The sequence below is a fragment of the Mus caroli genome, chromosome 10 (genome assembly GCF_900094665.2).
Source record: "Mus caroli chromosome 10, CAROLI_EIJ_v1.1, whole genome shotgun sequence".
In the NCBI taxonomy this organism is placed as follows: Eukaryota; Metazoa; Chordata; class Mammalia; order Rodentia; family Muridae; genus Mus; species Mus caroli.
The window spans coordinates 86,651,645-86,666,034 of NC_034579.1; the positions used below are offsets into that span (position 1 = coordinate 86,651,645).

The 14,390-nt window shown below is 42.0% G+C and overlaps 1 protein-coding gene across 1 annotated transcript in view; it reads right to left on the reverse strand.

Moving 5' to 3' along the window:
- The window catches only part of Cfap54 (cilia and flagella associated protein 54), a 284,397-nt gene that overhangs the window by 126,025 nt on the left and 143,982 nt on the right, over positions 1 to 14,390 (reverse strand). Inside the window, exons 45-47 of the mRNA XM_021174289.2 lie at positions 12,557 to 12,739; positions 7,748 to 7,834; positions 1,228 to 1,350 (exon numbers count right to left, since the gene is read on the reverse strand). Of these exons, the coding sequence (XP_021029948.1) occupies positions 1,228 to 1,350; positions 7,748 to 7,834; positions 12,557 to 12,739 (393 nt within the window). The remainder of the gene's footprint in view (positions 1 to 1,227; positions 1,351 to 7,747; positions 7,835 to 12,556; positions 12,740 to 14,390) is intronic.

A 14,390-nucleotide genomic window follows, 5' to 3' on the forward strand; every position in this document is an offset into this window, starting at 1 on the left:
TGTCAGATGTCCTTCCTCTACCTATCATGTATTTCCTTGAGACAGGGGCCTCTTGCCAAAACTGGAAGATTTCTGCTAAGTTGGCTAGCTAACTAGCTCTTGGGGCCCAAGGCTGGGGATGAAAACATGCAGCAATTCCCAGGTTTCTATGTTGGTGTGGGAATTTGAACTCAGGCCCTCGTACCACAGAACAAGCATTCGTCCCCCCACTGAGCCATCTTCCAAGCTCCTCAGTAGGCTTCTTGTTTTTTTAATGTTTGAGCTGTTTTTTTAAGTGCTTTTGTAGATAAATTCTTTCCATATAATATACTCTGAACATGGTTTCCCCTCCCCCAAACACCCTCCAAGATTCTCCCCACCTCCGTTCCCATTTGACTCCATGTGTGTTCCCCTCTCTCTTTAGGAAACAAACTCGCTTTATTGCTAGTTTTCCATTCTAAGTATATATGCTGGGGTGATGAAATTACTGCTTATAATGAAATCAAAATTCTAATCAGCATCTGCCTCAAGCAAGGTCACCCAGCAAGTCCCAGATCACCAGGAAAACCAAAGCAGAAGAAAATAATCGCTCATTCCAATTTAATTTATGTTCTCACTGTAAACTCCAGCACTTGTTTTCAAGGATGCTTCAATTACCCAGTTTACAAATACAAATTAAGCAAGTCAGGTATAACTATCTGCTAAGATCAAAATAGATTAGGCAAAATGAAGACTGTTCTTCCCTGGGAGAAATCATGAGAAATCTAAAAGGGGCAGGAGCTATAACCTAGAGGCAGTGCCTGGCTCACTCACAAAGCCCTGGCTGCACGAGGAAGAGGAGGAGAGAGAGGAGAAAGAGGTATATAAACTAAAAACATCCGAATAAGATATGCCAATGGGACACTTCGATGAACAACAGTAAACAAAAGTAGTAAGACTAGACCCACAAATCTAGAACACGTTGGAGGATATACCTAAAGAGACCACCATGGTACCTACAATAAAAAGTGACATATGGTACCCCTGAGCCTGAATTCCATCACGATAATCCTCTCCAGGACCACCCTCCCTCCCAGACCATTTCCACTCCAGATAAATGAAATTCTATTTCTCTACAGCCCAGCCTTAACAGCAAGATCTGGAGCACTGGAGACTTGTGAACACTTCTGCGGGAACGTTCCCTAGGTTCTAAGAGCGCAACTTCTTTAAAGGGGGTGAGGGGGGCATTGAAACAAATCGGGAGGTTACCTTAACTTTCATTGTTGCTTTATAGCCAGCAGGTATGGCGCACGGCATGTTTTTTCCATGATAAATCTGGAATAGCTCATAGAAGGCTTCGGAAAAGAAGCCTAAATCTATAAGGATTTCGATCTATAAAAGGAGGAAAACAGATTTTAAGTTAGTTCCTTTTATTTCTAAAATATCTGGAACCCCAAGTTCTCTCAAACACTGGACCACCAAACAGGCAGCATACACCAGCTGATATGAGGCCCCCAACACACATACAGTAGAGGACTTCCAGGTCTGTGTTCATTCAGAGTTGATGCACCTAACCCTCAAGAGACTGGTGGCCCCAGGGAATTTAGAAATCAGGTGGGATGGGGGATGAGGACATCCACGTGGAGACAGGAAGTGGGGAGAAGGTGTGGGATGTGAAACAGTGGGAGGGTGGATGGGGGGGAATAAAATATGGAGTGTAAAAATAATTAAAAATAGTAACAAAAGAAAAATACAAATTTTAGAGAAAACTCGTTGGTTTCTAAGCTCCAAAACACCTGCTTAAAGATGGCTGTGTGTAACTAATCAATGCTCACTGGTTGGTGAGTGAACAGACTCATGGGCTTATGAAAACATCTGTTTACGTGTGCAGAGGACCACAGAACTAACAACAGCAGGGTCGTCATTCAGAGTAACAGGCTATCGTCAGCTGTCCCTTAGCTTCATCAGAGGCAGACACAAAAATATAGCAGCCATGGAAAAGTTTTAAAAAATGAATTGAACTCATCTCTTTGTTCCCATGGTTCCCATGGGAAACTGGGGGAAAAGCCAAGTGAAAAGAAGCCTGATGTTCTTGAACCCTCTAAGGAAAGTCAGACAAAAGCACAGTGTGTCAACATGGAGACAGCTATTAATTTTCTTATCTATAATTAACAGTGTCAGTTTTAAAGCCATATGCTTACCGCTTTTAACCAGTTGGTGGCTATACATTCTGCAAGGTCTGTTTTAAATACAATTCAGTTGGACTAAATCGGGAAGTTAAAGGAAGGGAAGCTGGCATTCAGCATGTTTGTTGCACATCCCTTAGAGATGTTGACAAAATTCTGCTTTCAATAGTGGGGTCTCAGAAAACTCCATCGAGGAAAAACCCTTCAAGAGAAGGTCTGGGAATCATATAAAGGAGAGAGGAAACACGCCGAGAGGCCCCTGAGCACAGAGTTCATAGGTCTTGTGTTGCTGGAAACAAGAGATAGAGAGGAAGTGGGCACACATGGTGACCAAATACACAGAGACTTTAGATCACAGTAGAGAGCTCTTTTTGCAGTATGAAAAAGAGTGCAAACACACAAAAAAAAGAAAAAAAAAAGAAAAAGAGTGCTGTGTGTGTGATAGTCATGATGGGTGTGATGAGTGTGATGAGTGTGATGGATGTGATGGGTGTGATGGATGTGATAGGTGTGTGATGGGTGTGATGGGTGTGATGAGTGTGATGGGTGTGATGGGTGTGATATGTGTGATGGATGTGATGGGTGTGTGATGGATGTGATGGGTGTGATGGATGTGATGTATGTGATGAGTGTGATGTGTGTGATGTGTGTGATAGATGTGATGGGTGTGATGGGTGTGATGAGTGTGATGTGTGTGATAGGTGTGATGTGTGTGATGTGTGTGATGGGTGTGATGGGTATGTGTGTGATGGGTGGTATGCATGTGATGGGTATTAGTAGGCATGATCAGTGTTGATGTGTGCTGATGGGTATGATGTGTGTGATGAGTGTGATGTGTGTGATGTATGTAATGTATATTGATATGTGTGATGAGTGTGATGTGTGTGATGGATGTTGATGGGTATGATGTGGGTTGATGTGTGTGAGGTGTGTTCTGTGCGATGGGTGTGATGTATGTGATGGGTGTGATGTATGTGATGGGTGTGATAGGGAATGCTTGAAATCCCAGTGGTTTTGAATATCAGTGAGTTTCAAGCCAGTCCTCCATCAAGAATATAAAGTCAGTCTATGTCAGAGTGAGACTGTGTCAAACACGTGGGCTGAGGGTGCATCTCAGAGGTGAAGTTCATGCTACTGTAGATAAGGCTCTAAGTTCAGTGTCAGCAAAGGAAAAAAGTTATGAAGACTTTTAGGGGTACATATGAATGGATACAAAGAATAAAGCACAAAGTTGGATGAAAACACACACATTCCACATAGATAAAGGCAAATCAATTTATCTTCAGCCAATACACCTTATTCTCTGTTTTCCTTTCTGTACTTGGTTTAGGAACTTCAAGAGTAGAAAAAACAAAAAACAGTTTAAGGAGTTAAAAATGCAAATTAGGGGAAATAGTTTGGTAAACTAACATGTAAATAAAACACAAAAGGCCACAAGACTGTTCTTAATTGGAACATTAAAGCCATTTGTCTGTTGAGCTGCTCACTTCAACTGTTGCTGAAGAGATGGGGGTCTCTATCCATCCCCTACGTCAACCCCACAGTCATCATATACCAAAACCAGCAGTTGGGGAGACAGATGGACTCTTCTGGACCCCAGGTCTCCATTACTTTCATTGACCACTATAAGAAAATATTCCTGCAGACCTTTGGGTGGTCAGACCACTGGACCAAAACAACATCAGCCAAGGCTAACTCTGACTTATTTCATCATAGCCATTTAAGCAGTTTGAGTAACGGTGACCTACTCTATGGAAACTAGCCAGAGGACACTAAGAACAGGACATCAATCAAACTGTGATACACCTTTTGAAGCAATCATACCCTTCCTGGGAACATTTGAAATGTTGAGAATAAATCTTTGATGGGGTTAGCAGGTCTACAGTGAAGCAGAGAAGCAGATCATAGAGAGGCCTTACAACGTTCCCTGGAAGACTTTACTACACCCTAGAAATTTAACCGCAAAAATCACACCTGGCTAGTCAAGGGGCATCATTACTCAGTGTTCCCCAAGTATGATGTTTCTCTTTCACTTACTGACACTCCAGTTACTTCAGGAAGGTCACACAGGTTCTGATCATACAGACTGCCACTCCTTCTTCTGTGGGATCTATCTTTTGCCTTGCATTTGTCAAGAACTTAATCCGAGTTTTGAGTCTTACTGTGCCAATAAGATCTCGTGTCTGTTTCACATTGTTCCCAGCAAGGTTAGCAGGCACTACTCCTGGTGGTATCATTCTCCTGACCAGCATTCTATAGTGAATAACCCTCCGTGCCAAAGCTCCAAACAGCTAGTTCTTCACTGGCTTCATAGCCACTGTATGACAAAATCATAACCAAAGTCAGAATTCTGCCTTCATCTAATGTGGTGAACTATGAGTTTTTCGAGGTTATTTATAGACACATGAAAGACTCAAAGGAGACTTGAAGGTAACACCACAAAGTACTCTGTGCAACCCATGGGCAGTTACACCACTGAAGAATCCACCTGCAGCATGGACAACTCACAAAAAGCTACTCTACCAAAAAGTTCCAACCCAGGTAACTGTTTCTATCTCCAGGAGGGGAATGGTCTTAGGAGGCTCTGAGCCCCAAGAACCTCTCTGCCTTCCACCAATGAGAGAATTTTAATAGGTCCATTCTTGGTTCTTGGGGATCTTCTACTGTGATCCAAGACAGCAATGATCATGTACAATCAGGAGAAGAAACAGCTACCCAGCATAGCTCTCAGACACTTCTCCTGTTATTGTTGACAGTCTCCCTGTTCAGAATTTCCAATTGTAGTAGCACAAAAACACTCTGTCCCCAAAACAAATCAAATTTTTCCCACTTCTGTATCTTTCCAAAATCGCTCTCTTTGCCACTGACTAAGTTGTCTTGTTTTCAAACCTAAATTCTGCCTATTTAGTGAAACCTTTGGACCAGAGCCATTTGTTTCTTCTTCAAACTTTGGGAGTAAGTCTCATCAAATTCACCTACAAATCGTCAAGTGACAGGTACATATGTTAGCAGCTTATGGTCTACCCATCCCTCTGTCCAGTGATCATGTCCTTATGATCAAAAACTGTGGGTTACATGTCTTGGACTCAAGTTTCTAACATGCTTTTTTAAAATAAGAGGCATTCAGTAAGTCTTTTCAAAATGTTGTTTATTTATTAGGGGGCTACCACTGAACATGTATGAAAGTCAGGACAAGTTGTGGGAGTCAGTTTCTCTACTATGTGGGCTCCCGAGCACAAATTCTTGTCCGGTTTGTTGGTGAGTGCCTTTATCCAGAGGAGCCATCTCAACCAGCCCCAAATCTTACTTTGAAATGAATATTTGTCAATTATTTTAATGCGTGTGGCAGTGAACAAACGCATAGACAGTTGGCACTCAACAAATACCTACCAAGTTTAATCTAAAAATCAACTAATGAACACGAAATATGTGGCCCAATACAGCTCAGGAAATTTTAAAAACTGAGTAAGATACAGATCCTAGCCTCAAGAATACTGCAGTCTTGGAGAGAGAGGGAGGTTGAGTTTGTTGGTTGGTTGGTTGGTTTGTTTGTTTGTTTGTTTTTAAGTGCTATTAAAGTGCAAAAGCAAGATAATCCATGAGTCAGTAATTCACAGATGGAAAACCAGATGCTTTCAGCATCCACATGAATATTTATGAAGTCCTTAAAGATTTCTCTGTTTAGAAATAGAAAGCAATGGACTATTCACCAAGGGCCAAAAGTTCTAGAAGGAGATGCAGGTTACAGAGAAATCCAATTTCTACTCGTTGAAAAACAGGAGGAATTTGAGGGAGAAAAGTTGAGTCTCCAAAGGAGAAGGAAAGTGGTCCGCTGGAGCATTGCCCCAGAGCACTGTATGGAGGTGAACAGGGGTCAGGTCCTGCAGTGCTGTTCTAGAACCTGATCTTTTCCAACCACAAGAGCTGGCACGCATCTCTTGTCCCGTCTGCTGCTCTAGCGATGTTTTGTGGGAAGCTTGAGGATAACTGCATTGGGAGTGTTTACATCAGAGATGAAAACTGCAAAAGCATAGATCTGCTTTCTTAAAGGTTCATTTTATTATTATATGTGTATATGTGTGAGTGTGTAGGTGTGTTTGAGTGTGAGTGTGTATAAATGTGTATCTGTGTGAATGTGAATGTGTGTGTGTGTGTGTGTGTGTGTGTGTGTGTGTGTGTGTGTGTGTGTACTACATGCATGCCTGGTGCCTGAGCCAGCTAGAAGAGAAGAACACCAGATCCCCTGGAACTGGAGTTACGGACCCAGGTACTCTAGAAGAACAGTCAGAGATCTTAACCACTGAGCCAACTCTCCCACCCCTAACTCAGCTCTTTTTAAATGATCTCTTTGTGAAATATTAGGTGGGATAAAGCTGATTGTGTCACAGCATGAGTGGAATGTGTAAAATGATGGTCAAGACATAATTTAAGCTCAAGAATGCTAAATATTTTATTTTAACTGTTTTTCTTCCTTAAATTTCTCCACTTTTCACAGTGTTTATTAAAGAAAACTATAGCAGGGGAAAGACCTCGGTTAATATGATCTGTGCTTATGTGTAAGTGTGGGGCGGGGCACAGCTAGGGTTTAATTCCACATTAGCACTCAGAAGGTACAGACTAGGACAAAACTGCAGGGCATTGAAATGATTGAAATGGTCCATGTACAGAAATAAACTAAACCAAGGGGCAAACACCCAGCATGCGCAACTAGGGAAGAAGGCAAGCACCCCTGAGATCCTTAGGGTTCCCATTCTATACAGAGGTCAGGCCAAGAGCACATGAATCTCTAAAGCGGACTGGGTTACAGAAGCGACTGTCTGCTCTCATTAAGTCAATTATCAGAACAAAGAAACATCGCTTATACCATGACGTACACAGAAGCCCTTACGAATAGTTTCAGAAGTCAAAACACTGTTCAACAGCAGGAAGCCAGTCTCTCGATAGGAACTTCCAGGTTGTCTTGTGCTGGGTAAATCTTTTCTTTTGTTTTGTTTTTCGAGACAGGGTTTCTCTGTGTAGCCCTGGCTGTAATGAAACTCACTCTGTAGACCAGGCTGGCCTCGAACTCAGAAATCGTGCTGGGTAAATCTTGTTCCCAAGTGGAAATGTTCCTTATTTTACCGTGGCCCAAGCACAGCATTGTCTCAAATAGAGATTCTCAACCTGTGGGTTGTGACACCCCTTGTGGGTGGAACAACACTTTCAAAGGGATTGCCTAAAACCATCAGCAAGTCCAGATGTTTACATCATGATTCATAATGGTAGCACAGCTACAGTTATGGAGTAGCAACAAAAATATGTGTATATTGTGCCCATGAAAGCCAGGAAAGGACATTGTTGAGCCTCTGAAACTAGAACTATAGGTGGTTGTGAGCTGCCCAAAGTGGGTCCTGGGAACTGAACTTGGGTCCTCTGGAAGAGTGGTAAGTACTTTTAGCTCCTGAGCCATCTTCCCAGTTGCCCAAAGTACATTATTTTTACATCAATATGACACCATGTTCTTAACAGCTTATTAATAAGCATTAGAATCAAATGAAGACACAACAGTACTCTTAAAAGAAAAAGCATGTCAAAAGTATTAAAAAAATCTGTCACATACATACCTTGAGGATTCTTGCTTCTAGATTTCTGACTATGTCTTGGCAAATGACAGACACAAAATATTGGTACAGTGCAAGAAGAGGCAGAACCTACCAGGAGAAAAACATTCTTTGTTTTAAGATATAACTTATCAACTTAATAGACCAGCAATCCAATTTTGCCAAACATTAACTATAGAATGTGTTACACAAATATCACAATTTCCAAATGAGCAAAATAAACTGTTTTGTACAAGTGAAATGGTCTGCCTAGCTACATTAGTTAACTTTCTTATTGGTGCAATAAAACATGTGTCATGAGTAACTGAGGGAAGGAAACGTTTACCACAGCTCTAGTCTGGGGGGTCCAGGCCATCCTGGGGCAGAGGGGCGTGGCTGCAGGAGCATGAGGCAGCTGGTCCACACTGCAGCCTCAGTCAGGAGGCAGAGAGATAAATGGTGATGCTCAGCCTGCTTTCTTGTAGAATGAGTATTTTAATAAATCCCAACGTGGGGTTCTTTCCTGCTTTTGACCATTTGTGTTCTAGATGAAACACACGCACAGCCTTAATATTTTGATATGCTCAATAGCTGGGTGATTGCCTACTACCCATGCTGTTAGAATCCACTTTCCCATCCATAACTCTGAGTTACTATTTACTAACTCTTATGTTCCACCTTGGCTGCTCTTAACTCTAATGAGTCAGCCCTCTGGGTTCTCTTGGCACAGAGCCCAGGGCGCTCTCCTTGCTTCTCTCCACCATGGTGGCTCCTGTCTCCTCCTGCACACTCTTCTAAGGCATGGTGGCCCTTTCCTTTCCTCCTCCTCCTTCCTCATGGTCCCAAACCCAGGTCACCTAAACCCTACCTATGCCTCTTCTCTCCAGCTATTGGCTACAGGTATCTTTATTTACAAATCAGAATTAACTGGGGCCAGGGTCTCTGTTTTGGGGCACCCAAGTTAACATTAGAATACAAACAATATTAGGCCAAACCCACTCCACTTTCTCCTTTTCATTTAGTTCAGGACCCCAGTCTGTGGAATGTCACTGCCCGAATTTAAGGATCGTATCTCTATTTCAGGTAACCTCTCTCAGAAAGTCTCTCACGTATATGCCTAGAGGCTTGTTTCCATGGTGGGTCCCAACCCTATCAAGATGACAATTACCAGCATATGCTTCCTAATTTTACTAGACCTTGAAGATGCTACCAGAGAGTTCCAAAACCAAGTCATTTGTGACCCCAAAGGGGTGGGGGGGGCAAGATCTCAAGTACAATTAATTCTCTTCTTTTAAAAGTAATAGCAATGTAAATGTGTGAGGGCTAGAAAACATGCTATTAAAAAATGTAGATCTACGCTCATGCCCCCTCTTACTTATCTACGAAGTGTTATCTACAATATCTTCAGTCAGTACCTTTCCGTGGCCAAAGAGTAATGTGCCTCATCTCACTGTTGAGTGAGAACAAAAACTCTGCTTGGTCCCAGCCTCTACAGAGCACAGAGTCAACTGGCTAAAGCCAAGCTCTCTCTTCACTTAGTATTTCATTGTCTTAACGTTAAACCCACAGCCCAGTAATGCTTTCAGCCTTGTGGCTATGTGAATGGCCACAGACTACAGACCAGTATTTCAGCTGAGCCATCGGAGCAGGGGATGGTTTGGCCTAGATATTGGAACAGCTCCTGATCTCAACTCAGACCAGGAGCTTCCTTCCTGCAGCTGCACCTGGCAAGCAAAAGGTGGGATTCCATACTTATTTTACCTTCTCTAGACAGAGGGGTGAGCCAAGGGCCTTGCTCATTTTAGGAAAGAACTCTACCACTGTACTATGTCTCCTAACATCTTTGACTTTTATTTTTTATTTTAAGATGTTTCTTAATAAGCTGGCCAGGCTAGTGTTTTAGTTACCTAAAATCTGAGGCAGGCCTTGAACTTGTGGCCCTATAGTCTCAGGCTCGTGAGAAGCTGGGATTATAGACCCAAATCAGCAGACCTGAATGAATCAAATTACTGTCTCAGAGCAGAGTCTGAATTTTACAGAAGTCTCATTTGCCGAGAGGCTTTTTCTCACGGACAATGTAACACAGAACAGAAATTGCTTACTGCTTCTGTCTGGTTGGGGGACATCGAATGGTGGGTCAGTTAGAAGCTACAACCAGTAATCACTTTTGTAAAAGATTAGAATTAGTTTTAAATGACTTTGAACATAATACACTTTTCGACAATTATGCACTGCAAATGTGAAACAAAACCTTTTTCTACAATTAATGCAGCACAAAACACCAAGAGCAATTACCTCTGAGATTTAGTTTCTTTTCTTTAATGAGAAATAAAAACACACTATTTTATTGCTGCCTATTGCTCAATTATTCAGAAAAAAAAAACATTCTCAATTTCTGAAGCTGTAGAGGGAAAATGTCGCATTTCTTTTTTAGCACCGTGATATGTGTTGTATATGAACATGGGGAGGCAGCTGGGGGCTCCCCAGGGGATGGAAGCGTATCCCAGTCCAGATGTGAACTGCACTACAGGAAACAGAGTATCATTGTTTGGGGTTTTTTTCCTTAAGTAAGCAAGTCCTTGCCAAATCTTCCCAGTGTTGAAAGCACTGAGAACCCTCTCCACTTCTTCACTGGGTTTTATAATTCAACAATTTATATCCATGACAATAAGTATTTGTAATATAAGAAGAGAGTTGAATTCTATATCAATCCATATCTACATATAGAAATAGATATATAGACAGATAGATAGACAGACAGACAGACACAGACAAACAGACATATAAACATAGGTATGAAAGTAGATATGAAAGCTGTATGAACAACCAGAAAAAAAAGAAAAAGAAACAAATGTAAGAGGGGAGTAGATATTTTTTAAAAATGGACAGAAGTGCATACAATAAAGGAGAGATGGAAGAGAGAAAATAAAACCTGGCCAGTGTCTAGAGCATATTAATTTATTCTTAAGTTGACACTAACTTCAAGTTTGTGATATATACTTTGATTTCTTCCACCCAAAGGGGGGGGGGAATAAGCTGTTTTTGGACATTGGGGGTTCTAGAGACATTGAGACATGTTTGCCTTTTATCTCACAGTTATCATTTGTTGTTCTTAGATGAATCTATAACAGAGAATACATAGGCCATGGTAAAGGGAAAGAAGAGTGAAGTTGGAGAGCACAAAAGAACACAAAAATCAGACACATGACACAAAGAGGACCGGCAGAGACTGTGGAAAACCAGTCTTAGAAGTATAGGTAAGAATCCAAAGTATGATTTTACAAGTTGTAACCATATGTACATTGGCAAAGTCTGCAAAGTAGAAGCTAAGTTAGAAAATGTCTTGCAGTAAGCGAAGAGGCTGTATAAGTGGGGGAAGTAGCAGAACACGCATGTATGAAAGTCTCAGTGGGGAGGTGCAGGGTGCAGAAGGTTAAAGCAGGAAGGAGAACAGGGACTCTGGGGATGTGAGGAGGAAGCTCAAATAAAACAGACTGTGTGAAAACTCCATAAGAAAACAGGACACTTGGTAAACTAATTACAAATAATAATAATAATTAATAATAATAATGGAAGAGTTGTAATGGAGGTAGCCTACGTGGGCAGATAAAGACTTCTGTCCTAGAAGTCATAGGTTCTCAGTGGAAAGCCTGATGCTGAGGGAAAGCTAGCTCCCTGCAAGTCTACAGACAGCACCCTAAGGGTCCCCCAAAACAAAACAGGCATTTGCCACTGCAGTGGGGTGCTTACCAACTAGACGGTGAGGCCCTGTTGATTAAGATACCATATGTTACAGTCATAGCGCATAGACAAACCAAGCTGGAAGGAAAATGGAAGGCTCCTCCTTGCTGGTTAGCCCTTATAGTACCAGAGGCTGCTAGGCCAGTGGCTGGGGCTCAGACTGCATGCTAAACTACTGATCTGCCATAAACGGGGTCTCTGGTGGTACGATCATGGCAACTCTGTTACAGGGGTCACCAACCATTTTCCCATCAGAATTGAGACGTGTTACACCAGAAGGAACTCACATCCAGTACCCAAAACCCAGGAAAAAGCCTGTGGCGACAGAGTCACAGGCCTGAGTGGGGAAGCTACTGTTGTTTTGCTAAATGAACACAGTGCACCTACCTAGTTGTGTTCTAAATAACTACATTTGTCCTCTACATGAGTGCTGCTGTCAACTTTGCTCAGAGAATCTTCTTTTTGCAGGGGGACAAGGCATAACTGGTCAAACTCTTGAGAATAAATGACAGTTTAATGCTTAGGTATAGATGGGACATCTGTATTGGCTGTAGAGTTCAGAGAGCACTACGAAGGAGAGGTAGAAAAAAAAAGTAAGCCTTAGAGGACAGGGGAGAGTGTTATGGAATGCTGTCTGGGCATGGGGTGGCCATGGCACCCCTGAGACACAGCAGCTGTGATTACTTGTACAAAACCTGCACGTGATTGAACCCAGGAACACTTCATCATGGCGAGGGAAGAGAGCCATGAGGCCCCACTTCTCCCTGAGGATACACAGGCAGTTAGGGGTAGGTAGGACAGGAGAGTTTCACAAGCTCTAAGGATCAAATGATGGTTGGAGTTGGGTAGGGACATTTTCTTCAGTGGTGTAGACACTGCTAAGGTTCTACAGGGTGCTGTAAATAACCTCTCTCCTCACTGCTCCTGTTGCTAAGCAACCCTAATGAAATGCACTGAGTCATTTTTTTTAAAAAAATCCATGAAAACAGAAAAATATGATCAGAAGACATCATGAAAAAATTACAATAAAAAAACATTATCCCATCACTACCCATAGGTAATTAGGAGCTATTGGTCTTACACATAACTTACTATGAGGTTGTACTTAGCATAGTGCAGCTCACGGATGACGTAATACAGGCTTGCGATAACACTGCAGATGTCGGCCCTGAATTTGTCCGAGAAGAGCTCGATGCCGGGGAGGAGCTGGGTGATTTCGTACTGAGCATAGCTACGTTCGGCTTTGGGATGTGGGAGCGTAGTGCGGAGCAGACTCTGAGAAGTGAAACAAAGAGCCACATACAGTATCTCACCCGCGCCAACGAGCAAGCAAAGACAGGCACGGCTGCCACTTCCTGAAGGGCACTGTGTGAGCTCTGGGTGGGGCACGCCACAGTAAACAGTGCTTATCCATATTATCATCATCATAGGTTCCTGATGCTGTTGTCACTCCAGGTGGGCTTTGTGAGTTCCACTATACTAGTACACTTACTGTTTTCAAACCAGATATCATTGTATTATCATTTGGTGGGGCCTGTGTTGTATGCTGCTGGTAAATTCTGTGTGAATAGTATCTCATTTAATCCTCTCCTAACATACTCTTAGAACAAAGGTTTGTTATTTCACAAGTGAAGGATTAAACAATTAATCTATATGAGTTTACACGTTAATGATGGAATAAAAAGATTCCCAGCCATGTCTATTTAACTCAAAACACTCTGGTGACCAGAGGAGAGATGGTAATTGGAGTCTAAACGAGTCAGAGGAGATTCTAAACCAGTGTCTCTTATGTAACTCATTGCAACATGTTAGGTAAGAAGATATATTGATAAAACCAAAATTTATATTTGGAAGTATTTCTTTGATTATTTTAATGCTTAACCATTAGTTGAAGACAAAACATTATGAAGTCATTTAATGCATATTATCAAGAAAGTTTTCCAATTTGATTATTACTAACAGTATAAGGTATCCAATTTTCAAGGATGAATAAGTTTGTTGGGAATTTGAATGTCTCTAATTTGCTTTGTAAAACCACTTTTAAAATGAACAGACAGAAGTTCTCCCTGAGAACTAGCTGCAATCGTGCTGGAAGGTGATATCAAGCTTGCAAGGGAGTAAGACAACTAAGATTGCTGCCTAGTTATAACATTCACAAGCTACAACAGTGATCAACGTGGCACAATACACTCAAGGGTGGAATGGTGGCATTCATAGCTCGGCAGTAACCAACAGCTCCGCTGGACTTAAGGCCTGCTCGACAAGAGGGAAATCTAAATCATGCCTGAGACAGGAAACCCGGTCAAATCCCCAATGCTGGTGAGTCGTGGACCTTAGGGCAGCACCTGTCACTGTCACTTTACTGAGTCAGCATAATTCCCAACTGTGTTCTACTCATACCCAGGAGAAATCCCACAGGCTCCCACCCATAGACAAAGAACGGCAGGTAAGTGAGGAATACTGAGAGTGGGAGAAACAGTCTTCCCAAGGAAGAGTTCCTTCATTTGTTATCCACTACTAAGAGGTCAGTCTTGAAACGACATACATACAAATAAGAGTAGAGGGATTCAGGAGGATATGTATAGGGGGGGCGGGGTAATTTAGGAGAGGATGGAATTAAGAAAGGGATGAAGGAAAGTGATATCATTTTATTTACCTTTTAAATTTTTAATTAAAAAAATTAACCAGCTTCTAAGATAACTCTCATAGGCTTGTGCTCATTTTAGGTACAGCGTTACTAATGTAGTGATATTTAATATTACATTAAACAAGAAGCTAACCCTTTTTAATCGTACACTTTGTAGAACATCAACAATATAAATGAGGGGCTGAATAGCAAGCTAAGGTGTGGCATGGGGAGCAGAGGCAGGCTACAGCTCCCTTTACACTTTGCATCTCACACTCCCCTTGCAAACACACATACTGG